At 37.3% G+C, this 13,151-nt stretch overlaps 1 protein-coding gene across 1 annotated transcript in view; it reads left to right on the forward strand.

Annotated features, from left to right (window-relative positions):
• The first annotated feature begins 405 nt into the window (after positions 1–405).
• LOC149172570 (uncharacterized) overlaps positions 406–13,151 on the forward strand; it is an 82,509-nt gene continuing 69,763 nt past the window's right edge. Inside the window, 4 exon segments of the mRNA XM_089426377.1 lie at positions 406–1,828; positions 1,973–3,061; positions 3,182–3,303; positions 3,557–3,772. Coding sequence (XP_089282503.1) covers positions 406–1,828; positions 1,973–3,061; positions 3,182–3,303; positions 3,557–3,772 — 2,850 coding nt within the window.

The following is a 13,151-nucleotide window of genomic DNA, read 5'->3' on the forward strand; positions in this document are numbered from 1 at the left end:
ATTCCAAAACCTGCGATGGACGGTATTTCTGTTGAAAATCGCTTCATATTATTGACTTGTGCTTTTCTTAGCCCCCGACGGCTTTGTTGTTTTATGCCCACCACATACATATATATATACGCGTATCTGGACATTGATTTCGGGTATCTCCGGTGAACTCACGTTTACTGTTCTCATGTGGTTCTCTTTCGACTGCAGGTCAGCATCTCCTTCTCGTTTTGTTCTTATCACGCCTCTTCTCCCATTCATTTCTGCTATTTTACAGAAACTATTGGTTAGGTTTACACCATCTTGGTTTTTCCCTCTCTTAATTTCATGATTTTAGATTCTAGTTGTTGGACCTGTTTTCTGTTGCAGTGACAATAACGGCATTGTCAATATAGTAGCTCATTCATCCATTAGAAGATGAGACTCCCAAAACTTGCCTTGCACTTGTCTGCTTTCCTCCTTGCCTTGTTTCTAGACCCATCATCTGCTTTCCCCAATTCTTCATTCCATGGAGATGCTGCAGTGCTTATTTCAATGAAAGCACAAATAATTGATCCTCATCATGCATTAGACAGCTGGAGACCCTCCAATTACACCACTCACTGTTCATGGAGTGGCGTCCAATGTGACCGTATGGGTCAAGTGGTGAATCTAACTCTCTCTTCCATGGGTATTTCAGGCCCATTCCCCACTCAGGTCACAAATCTGCCAGCCCTCCTTTCACTAGACGTCTCCGGAAACATTCTCAATGGAAGCCTACCCTCCAACCTAACGAAATTGAGGAACTTAGAGGTCCTCGACGTCTCTGTCAACAATTTCTCCGGGCCATTGCTACTGGACTTGAGCTATCTCGTTAAGCTCAGGTATCTTGATCTCGGAGATAATTACTTTTCGGGCAGCATACCTGCTGAGTATGGGAAACTGAAAAATGTAGAATATCTTGGATTGGATGGAAATAATCTAGGTGGTAGATTGCCAGTAGAGCTTGGAAAACTGGCAAATTTGAAAGAGCTTTATTTGGGATTCAATGCATTTGATGGTCAGATTCCTCCCGAGATTGGGAATTTGAGCAAGCAGCTTGTACATCTCGATATGTCCCATTGTGGTGATCTTAGCGGTGCAATTCCCTCTCAGCTTGGTGGTCTGAAAAATCTGGAAACAATGTATTTGATCTCCAGTGGCCTCACTGGTCCTATTCCTCCTCAGCTGGGGCATCTTTCGAGATTAAAAGTCATGGATCTAACCTATAATAATCTCTCTGGCGGAATACCCGTGGAATTCTCGGAGCTAAAAGAGTTGAGAACGCTGTCTCTGTCCGTGAACAGACTAGATGGCGGGATTCCATCTTTCGTTGGAGACTTGCCAAATTTGGAGAATTTGTGTCTTTTGAAAAACAATTTCACAGGTTCCCTCCCTCAGCAACTCGGCATTAGTGGAAAGCTACTGGAAGTGAATGTTTCTTGCAACAAACTAACTGGTCCCATCCCTCCAAATCTCTGCAAGGGTGGAAGGCTCGCGAAGTTAATTATAGAAAACAATTTATTCTCCGGCCCGATTCCTGAGTCTCTGGGCGCATGCAAATCCCTGAATACAATCCTCATGGGGCAAAATTATTTGAATGGTTCAATTCCTGCTGGCTTGCTATACTTACCCATGTTGTTTTCAATCCAATTGCAGAACAATTATCTGAGTGGGAGTATACCTGAGAAAAAAAATAATGTATCCTCCAGGCTATGGTGGCTGAGTATTTCCAATAATCGTCTTAGTGGCTTTCTTCCTTCGTCCATTGGTAAATTATTTGATTTGGGATTTCTTCTAATCGATGGAAATCAATTAACAGGTAATGTTCCGCCAGAGATTGGGCAATTGGAGAAGATTGAACATATCGATATCAGCAAAAATAGGCTTTCTGGCAAGATTCCTAAGGAGATTAGTAAGTTATCAGATTTGCAGCAGCTTCTCGTAAATGGAAATAAATTAACAGGCAATGTGCCGCAGGAGATTGGTCGATTGGGGAAGATCGAGAAGATTAATTTCAGCAAAAATTGGCTTTCTGGTATGATTCCTGGGGAGATTAGCAACTGTACTTTTCTCCATCACATTGATCTTAGCCAGAACAAATTCAACGGTCCCATCCCATTGGTAATCACCACAATGAATCTGTACTATCTGAACCTATCCAGAAATCGCTTGAACGGAAGCATTCCCAAAGAATTGCAGAACATGCGTAGTTTGACCTATGTGGATTTTTCTTATAACAATTTTTCTGGCCATGTTCTCGAGGGCAGCCTGTTTTCACATTTCAATAAAAGCTTGTTTGCAGGGAACCCCTACTTATGCGGATCGCAATTGGGCCGTTGTGGGTTAGCACACCTCGAGGTTGGACTTTTTTCAGGTCTCTCAGCTATGGTATTTTTACTCTTCTGCTCTCTAGTGTTAATTTTTTGGGCAGTCAAATCCAAGGCAACAGCCATCAAGAAAGAAAACGACGCCAGGTCCTGGAGTATGACCGCCTTCCACGATCTCAACTTTGGGAGTGGTGATGTGTTGGAATGCATCAAAGAAAAGAACATCATCGGCAAAGGAGGAGCCGGAGTTGTGTATAGAGGTATCTTGCCCGATGGCCAACAAATTGCGGTGAAGAAATTAATGGGTACTACAGCCTCTTCAAATGATCGTGGTTTCTCTGCAGAGATCAAGACACTGGGAAAAATCCGCCATCGGCACATAGTCAGATTGTTGGCCATTATCTCCAACCACGACACTAATCTTCTGGTGTATGAATACATGACTAATGGAAGCCTGGGGGAGCTGCTTCATGGAAACAATGGCGGACATCTCTATTGGCAAACTAGATACAAAATCGCACTGGAAGCTGCTAAGGGTTTGTGCCATCTTCACCATGATTCCAGTCCGCCTATTCTTCATCGCGACGTGAAATCCAACAATATTCTTCTTGACTCGAACTTTGAAGCCCATGTTGCAGATTTCGGACTCGCCAAGATCTTGTGTCATTCGGCTGCCTCAGATTGCATGTCTTCAGTGGCAGGTACCTTTGGCTACATAGCTCCAGGTAAATTGCTGTTTCCAATTTTAGTAAAGGGTCGTCTGAAGTTTTTACTGTGCATAGCAGTTATGCAACTTTCAATCTCATTTAATACTCAACGAAACTTTAAGCATTGAATTTACACAGAGTACGGGTACACACTGAACGTGGACCAAAAAAGCGATGTGTACAGCTTCGGAGTCGTTCTGCTTGAGCTGCTTAGTGGCAAGAAATCAGTGGATGAAAGGGAATATGAAGAGGGCATGAACATCACGGAAAATGCTATTTCCAACCCCATAGCCTCATTAATGCGGGGCTACATGTGCAGGAGATAGCCACCTCCCCGTTTAGATAATAAAAAAAAAACGGCCTAGTACCCACCTCCCGTGTTATAAACTCCTATCTCCTGTGCATGTAGCCCCGCATTAATGAGGCCACCTCCCGTGTTATAAACTCCTATCTCCTGTGCATGTAGCCCCGCATTAATGAGGCTATTGGGTTGGAAATAGGAGTTGCCTGAACATCACAGGGTGGGTGAAGAAGACAACCAGTTAGAAAAGAGAAGAAGTTATGAAGATCATAGATCCCAGGCTCCACAGCGTTCCCAAGGAGGAGGCGATGCATATGTTGTTGGTGGCTCTACTCTGCGTACAGGAGCACCCTGCACACAGACCCAGCATGCGGGAGATAGTGTATATGCTCACATACTTTAAACCAGGCGAGAAGTTTGACGTTCCGGTATGAGGAGGGAAAGAAATGCAAGACGTCATTGTCCATCTCACCTAGCAAATCAAAGGTCGGCATCCTCCCTCTGTCGAAGCGAATGATAAAAACCACCCCTGTCGAAGCAAATAATAAAAACCACCTGTGAGATGCTCGTCGCCCGGACCCTTTGCTTGTTACTAGTAATTGCACCGCATGTTGTAATGGCACACCACATGGCAACACGGTAAGTTATGGCACACCACATGGCAACACGGCAAGTTATGGCACACCACATGTTGTAATGGCAAGACGGTAAGTTATGTTGTAATAGGAACCCAGTGAAACAGTAGCCTGGGAAATAATAACAATTAAAAAACATGTAAATCTTGGAAGCTTGTACCCACATCCAAAACTATGGTAAAAGAAGTTTTAAGATTCACACATGTTGCTCAAGCTCCATTACAAATTCAGGAAAAAAAAACAATATAATAAACTTGTTATCCCATATAAATAAACAAGCTAAAATATAAATATTTATAAAATACAATTAATTATTTTATATAATTTATTTATTAATTTATGAACTTTATTCCAAGATAAACCACAACTATTTAACTAATTATCAATCTAATTATGTTTAAATTTTATATAAAAATATACAAGAACATATTTTTGTTAAAACAAATCTAAATAATAACATAATCTTATCTTATTATTTCATGGCTTCACCTACTATTAGAGTTGGAATTTCAAAATAAAATTACCCGTCAAAATTGACAATTTTCACACTTTTCTGACTCGTTTCTTAATATCAAGTAAAAATCTTAACGGCTTTGTAAAATTTTGAACTTGACGGCTTTGTAAAATTTTGAACTTGACGGCTTTGTAAAATTCTAAACTGTATTTAACCACTTTGTAAAAGTTTCACGTTCCGGTATGAGGAGGGAAAGAAATGTAAGACGTCATTGTCTATCTCACCCAATAAATCAAAGGTCAACATCCTCCCTCTGTCAAAGCGAATAATTAAAACCACCCCTGTGGTCATGCTCGTTGCACTTTGTGTTATTTGTTTGTTACTAGTAATTGCAACACATGTTGCAATGGGAATGTAAGGCAGATTGTAATGGAAACCCATTAAAGCAGTAACCTAGGAAATAATAACATAGAAGAAACATGCACAATATTGTTGATTTTCTAATGATAATTCATATTTATTCATTTCATATACAAATCATAATAAGAATCATAAATATAAAACATGTTATCTACACTATAATTATCAGTGCAATTAAATAATTTTTTTAAGTTCTCATTGCTCCATGTTTCCTTGTCAAAAACTTCTACACTACTTGTAAAAATCTACAAGTTTGTTGAATTGGTACCAAAAGTGGCTTAGATTTTGGTCTTCAGGAACCAAATCTTTTGGAGCTTGGTTAAACAACTAGAAAGCATGTAAATCTTGGAGGCTTGTACCCCACATCCAAAATTCTGGTAAAAAAAGTTTCTAAGATTCACACATGTGCTCAAGCTCCAACACAAATTGATAAAATAAATAGCAAGATAATAAACTTGTTATCCAACATAGATAAACAAGCTAAAGCATAAGTAATTATAAAATACAATTAATTATTTTATATATTTATTTATTAACCTAAAATCCTTATTCCAAAATAAATCACAACTATTTAATTAATTATCAATCTAATTATGTTTAAATTTTATATTAAAAATATACACAAACATGTTTTTGTTAAAAACAAACCTAAATAATAACATAATCTTACCTTATTATCTCATATGGCTTCACCTCCCATTTTTACTTTAAGCATGGCATTTTAACGTGTATAGTCCTCTTTCCTACACATTTTCATGGACTAAATTTGTCAACCCTAAAACAATTAATTTTAGATATGAGAAAATTTGAGAACCAACCATGATTGTAAAAAACGATCATGGATTGCACCTCAGAAGCACTGACGTGTGGTTGAAGACGCAATGTAGGGAAAACATATGACAGTGCCACTATACCAAACATCCACGATTGCATGATGTGGTGCTCTCGGAGTAAGAGTTATTTTTAACAAAGAACGTAGACACAAAATTGAACACAAACACACAAGCTTAGATTCACATTGCCAAATAATGATTTTATACACAGTGATGAAGGTTCTTGAATGCCAGTGGTGATGGCTTCCTTAGGAAGCTAACTGAACTCTCGAAACCCTTTCTTGAACTCTCCAAGAGAAACCAGAAGAAACTAGACAGAAACTAGACAATGCATTGAATGCACACGGTGGTTGGAATTAATGTTTTCCAACACTCCCCCTAGATTCTAACCATATGACAAACACAAAAAATACACTATAGCACAATACATAAGACACTGTAAGCATACTCTTAATTGACATACCTATTGGTCTAAGTCTTAGCTAGGCTTACAACATAATCTGGATTTTCTACAACACACAATTTGATAACACATCTTTCATTTTTTCCTTCTTGCTAAAGGGTCCATGCTTGTTCATTTGTTGATGCAGTGTCATCTTCACCTTTCTTGCTTCCCTTATGAGCTCCTTCAACTGCTCTTTGCTTATGTAATTAACAACCTCTTCTAGATTGGAATGCAAGGCAGGATCCTGAACAATGAAAACAAGATAATCCAATTCATGCTCTCCCCACTTTCCATGAGGAGCCACCAAAATGTAGTCATCTTCGAACATGAGCAACCTCTGAACAACATCCATGGTCGTATCCTCCAATGTGGTAGCCATCTTAGAAGTAAATCCAATCAAATTTCTAACAGTTGGGTTTTGGGAAAAACAAATTTTTCTCTGAGTGATTATAGGATAATGTGAAATAGACTGCTCAACAATAAAACCATTATGTTTATCAAATAATTCTTTAGACTCAAAAATACTACCAGAATAAAAAATATTACCAGGCCCAAAAATACTTCCAAATGGACTCTCTAAAAAAACATCATCAAAAAGATTCCTATCAAATATTATTGCATTCATTGTCTTCCAATAGGACAGATGGCTTTCTACCCTGCGACTCACATCAGAGACCTCAAATTCATGCCAGCCAATAGAGATTTGCAACACAAGTAAATGCCACTTAGAACTCGATAACACCACATAAAATTTTGAGGCCAAATGTGACACCAACTGTGGATCAACAGAGACCAACCAAATTAGTGGAATCCTTCAAGGATCATATCCTCACAGAGGCATCCAATCAGCAGCAACACCCATGCGCTTAGCTCCTGCGCCACTACACTTATCGTTTTCACACAACGCTTAAGCCATCCAACAATAAGCTCGGGTTCGAATCCTGATAGACGCACCAAACACGACCTCCTCAGGCCACAACAAAAGCTGACCGCTCACACCACTGCCATTGGCCACTCAAACTAATGTCCACACTCTCACAACACCTCTACTCTTACTACATCGTGCAAATCACTCACAACTAAGTGGTCAAAAACACACTTAGCCTCAACAATACCTGACAGATAAGCACACGCTTCAAATGGACTTTCACTTTTCCATTAGCACCTCCACAGTGCTTTCGACCTCCAACTCTGATCGACCCTTTCCACTTGCTTGAACGCCCGAAGACCACCAATACTAGCCAACTCTATCACACTTGTTGCCTTCAACAAGCTTTGCTTCACTTATGTCGTGACCTTTGCTTTCACTTATCTTTTTCTCGAATGCTGCATCGAGTATCACTCACTGCCTGCTTCACACCTAGATCGACAAGAATGCTCCTCAAAGAAGACTCCTCAACAATGTTGGACCTCATCCATAACTCTCCAGCACCAAACATCGAACAATGCACAGGTCTTTCTCCCTTAGCCTATTTGTTGAATCCCTCAACTTGGATCAATCGCCCAATGCACAACAATGAAACCCAAACAACTTGCACAATCTTTCACGTGATGCGGCTCCTTAGCAGGCAACATAGTGCTCTCACACAGTTAGGAACAAGACACCAGGTCTTCACACACTCACCTTCGGTCTTCAATGTGTAACCTAACTTCAGTTCATCACAGGCAACACACAACAAACACTTCTGGAAGTCCAACGACACTTCCACATAGCAGCCAGAAACTTTAAAGGGTCACACAAATTTTACTCCACATGGCGGCGAGTAGCTTCATGCTTCAAAGGACCACACATTCACGACTATTCAAGAGCCCAGTAAATTCCCAAGCTTACGTCCTCCTCAGCCATGCATTCGTTCTATTTTTGACAACATAATACAATGCTCTCACCATGAGAGTGCCATGACTTGGTCACTAGCAACCAGTGCTCACATAACCCACAACATTCAGTTTTGTGGGTAGAAAGAAAAAATTGCAACTAGCAGAGCTAACAAGATAGTTTCACCAACAACAATACTTGCTCACAGCATTTGCAGCCCTCAGCGCTCCTTGACGCCCTTCCTCAGCTCTCCTCGACTCTCTAGGCTCCTCCACGCTCTAACGTTATCACAATTTCTCACAACTTAGCAACACTCTCTCTCACAATTGTGCGACTCTCTAACATAGTGGCACACGAAAAGAGCTTTTCATTATGTTGCTTACCCACAACAATGATACTCATGCTCTCTGCACACTCAAAACACAACTCTTATTTTAACATAGCTCCAGGTAGCTTAGTGCTCACTGTAATCAAACACTCAACACCACAATCGGTCTCATGCAACAATTTACCACTCCTCTTCTCCTCACAACTCACTTGAGCTCTGATACCATAACAGAGAACACATACACAAAATTGAACACAAACACACAAGCTAGATTTCACATTGCCAAATAATGATTTTATACACAGTGATGAAGGTTCTCGAATGTCGGTGGTGATGGATTCCTTGGGAAGCTAACTGAACTCTCGAAACCCTTTCCTGAACTCTCGAGAAGAAACCAGAAGAAACTAGACAGAAACTAGACAATGCATTGAATGCACACGGTGGTTGGAATTAATGTTTTCCAACAGTTTTACTAGTATATCGTTGATCTCATGGTCTACACTCATTCTCCAAAGTCAATAGGCTAGAACACTTTGTCTTACCATCTATTTTGTGGCCATTGTAATCGTTTTGCTGAGAGCGATCACTAGAATAATAAAACACCAAAGAATCTCCTTTAGTTAATAATGGTAGCTGTAAGTAAATTGAATGACAAGATATTTAAAATTTGATGAGTGAATATTCAAATTAGCGTTCCTAGGAATGCCACAAAAATTGTTAATCTAATCACATGTGAATGCCAAAAAAAATTATATGTCTATATTGAAACGCATCGAATCATACTAGCCATATTATGCAAAGTGTCAAATGTAGAAATAAAATAGAAGTAAATATAGGTATTCCCTTCATCCCCAATACAATTAGTAGAATGATTAATTCAACAAAAGATTTGCTTAATCTTAAACTATATTTAAATAGAGGAGTGTAATCTATTCAATTTAGTATTCATGGATAGACTTTATATTGGTAAGGTAAACAGGTCTATTCTAGTAAGATTAAAATAATCATATATAGATTTAAAGATAAGATGGATATCAAATGTCTACAAAGAACTTCCTAAAGTAAACCCAACCACCAAGGGTTTTAATTCAATCAATTTCTCTCAATGTTTCGAAGCAAACCATTTTTGAATTTCTACAAAATTGAGAAGAAACCATTATTGAATTTCTGCAAAACCTAAAAGAAAATGTAAATGAAAATTCAGTTAAAATACTCACCTAATGTGTAAATTTCTTAATGGGACTTGTAAATGCCTCCCTTTTTTCATCCACCACGAGATTGTGAGGCTTCAAGACCTTGCACACCCAAATCATTGGCGTTATAAGTAGTTAAAGAAGGCAGAGCACTGACAATGTCAAAACCACTTCTGCAAAACCATTTCAACAAAAAAAAAAAATAGGTCATTGTGTTTTCACACTTTAAATTGCTGGTGTAAATGAGAATACTCAACAACATGTTCATGGAGTGCTTCACCTCGTTGATTTAGCTGGGAGTGAATGCTTATTGAGGAATGGAATAATGGGTGAATGGTTAAAGGAAACACATGCCATTAACAAAGTTTATCAAGCTTAGGACACTATATATATATATATTTTCTAGTAATATTATTTGATTTATTATGACCATAACAATTAATCATCCAAAATTTCCAATATATTTTTTTTGACTTCACAATTTTAACAATTATTTCACAGTGATGAGACCTGTTATTTATCCATTGTAGAGCAACCTCTCTGTATAAATATCATGTGTATAGAATTTCTCCAATTCAAGGTTTTGCAAGCAATACACTAGGAAAGGAAGTTAGATTGAAAACCTAATTAAAGACGAGTAGTGATTCAATACGAGGAAAGGAAAGGAAATGAGGAGGCTTGGTGTGAGAGAGAAATAGGAAATGAGGAGGCATGGTGTGAGAGAGAAATATATTTGTTTCAGAAGTGACATAAATAAATAAATAAATGATAGAAGTTTTACTTTATCCAAATAAAATTCTACAAGGCCTAGCAAATCGAAGTAGATCTTATAGTTTCCAAAGAAGGTTCCTTTCAATGTCTTCTCATTTAGAAAATTCACGGGGATGGTTGCAAAGACTGTGTCTGAATGAGTGATCCCCACTAAAACAACTACACCCCATCCCTGAACAAACACATACCCATGTGATCAACATTTGTATTTGCTAAAACTGAGCATATATTTACAATTTCAAATGAAAGGGAAGGGAAGGTAGAGTAAATACGTCATGACATGATTCTCATGCTTGAATCATGGCCTTGAAATTCCCTGAGCACTTGATGTTGTAGTCCACCCATCCATCAGTTTTCTTGGCAATAACCTCATAAACTCCCACAATTTAGTTCTAATTTATAACATTTCTTAATACTGACCACATCTCCACAAGCTAACAAAAATGACAACCAATCACATCTCCCATATTGCAGAAAGAAAAGAAGAAATATAAATTGACATGATTGCTTTTATAATGTAGAAGTCTGTAACTGGCGGCCTAAAGGAAAATTAAGTCCCCCTGTTAATAAGCTGCAAGCCCTGACGATTTTCAAAAAGAATGATTCCTTCCTCCGCAAAAAGTGAAAGAGCATCTGTTGGAGATTATATTCCTTGTATATATGTTGAAAGGACACAAAGGAAAACATAACATGAAAAATTTGGTCTAACTATTCACGGGAGTTTGGACTAATTTATGTGCAAGAGATCATACTACATCAACTAGTTTTTCAATGTCCTAGCATTGTCATATCATTCTTGCAATTGTTTCAAACACGCATTAAACTTTGCTAGTGAATGGAACTCAAAATAGATTGCAATTCTATCATCTTTTTTCCATTTTTTTGGTTTAAAATTGATTGTGTAAAAATAATAATGAAGATGTGACCTCATTTTATGTTGGTGGCACATCTTCTCAATATGAAGAGGAGATTTCATCCACCAATGTCATTCGTCAGTGATAAGCATAAGCATAAGCATATAGACACTGACTCAGGCAGGGAATGAAAAAATATCACAAATACAAGATTTTGATTGCAAAACAACTTTCTGCCATGGATGGCCACCGACAACACCTTGTAGGAGAATTGAGAATAAAAAGAGAAGGGTGTTCATCGCCGTCAGAAACCTTTAGTGATAAAATTAATTGTGTATGCTCAATTTCACTTGCTAGCTTCTAATCCGAAATGGAGAGATTAAAAGCATTTCATTCTGATGTGAAATTTTTGCCATGGATGGCCACGGACAATGACCTATAGGAGAAGTCAACCATTCCATAAAAATAATTTATAAATTAACCACTTTGCCTTCGTGGGCTACTAGTGAACCCCAAAGTAATGCATGGACTCATCCAAGGGAGAGAATTCTTTTAAATTTGGAGACTTGCCGCTCTCCACACATTAAAGAAGTACCCAACCCCAAAACGTGTGATTGTTCTTCACCCAAATCTCCTGGTCGTCAATGCAGTGTTCAACTTTCAAACTAGAAGATGAAACATTGGTTCAGATGATAGCGACAATTATCCTTAGCGAACTTCACTGCAGAGTCTTGAATTTCAGGTGGAATAAAGAAGAGGTGTAGGGGATTTCCAGTGGGAAAAGTGGAAAATTTATCTTGGCTTTCTATCCTCTCACATAATATGCGGAAAAATCACAGTCGCAGGAATCCTTTTCTAGTTTCGTATGATGCTCTCCTATTCCTGCCCCAGATTCTGTTGATACCACCGCACAGAGCCTCTTGTAACCATTCAAAACCCAAACATGAACAAATCTGAATGTGATTTATATGATAACACATGTGCGGAAGTTGGGCATTTGAAATGATAATAATCCAATGGATAGTATTACTCTGATCGTCTAACGAAGTGATCTAAGGGTTCACCATTGCACATAGTGGCATAAAGGGGAGTTCTTCTCAAAAGGAAATGCCTTACGGCATAGTTATATTTATAATGTATCTCCATCACCAAACTCCATTATCTAACTAAAATTCTATGATGAGTGGACGATTTCCTTTTTCGAATTTGAATTTAATATTATCAAACTTCAATGTTTATGGAATTTGTAGGAAATCTATATAGTATATACTAGCATAGATCTATTTTAAGTACATATCTAACATAAGCCGAGAGGGATCAAATTTCTTCAGGTGCAAACTTATTTTATAGTGAAAATAAACAATGTGTACTTTTTCAATGTGTAAATTGTATTCTTGAATATTATATATTTTCATATTAAGATATTTTATTCATAAATATTTTATACAACATTAAAATATTTTCTTTTAATATTTTTTTTCTATATACAAATATATATGAAGTTGATATTCACAATAGTTAGTTAACATAGATCTTCAAATAATTTATTTAAATAACATGTTAAAATATTTTTGAAAAGTATGAAGTTTAAGCACCTATTTTTTTCACTTCTAACTACTTTACATAAAATTATATTAGGTCATATAGACAACTAATTAAACATGCATAACATGTTTTATTTATTATTATTATTATTGTAGCCAACATTTTATTTAAATAAAGTTTTAAGATATTTTTGAGAAATATAAGGTTTAAGCATCTTACTCACATATTTATTTTTACTTCTAATTACTTTACATGAAATTATATTAGGTCATATAGAAAACTAATTAAACATGGATGACGCTCAACTAATTTTCGTTAATAGAAATCAATAATTAAAAAATTATTGAACCTTTTTAGTAATATAGCTTTATCTTATTGTTGTATTTTTCCAATTGACCCTAAAAAGTTTCAAGTTCCTATATAACACGAATATTTTTCAGTTATCTATGATAATATTCGTCAATGTGCACTATTATATGATGATACGATATATGTAGAAATGATTTTGCTTTT

The sequence above is a fragment of the Pinus tabuliformis genome, chromosome 4_2 (assembly GCF_031772625.1).
Source record: "Pinus tabuliformis cultivar Carrire ecotype Pingquan chromosome 4_2, CPIR1, whole genome shotgun sequence".
In the NCBI taxonomy this organism is placed as follows: Eukaryota; Viridiplantae; Streptophyta; class Pinopsida; order Pinales; family Pinaceae; genus Pinus; species Pinus tabuliformis.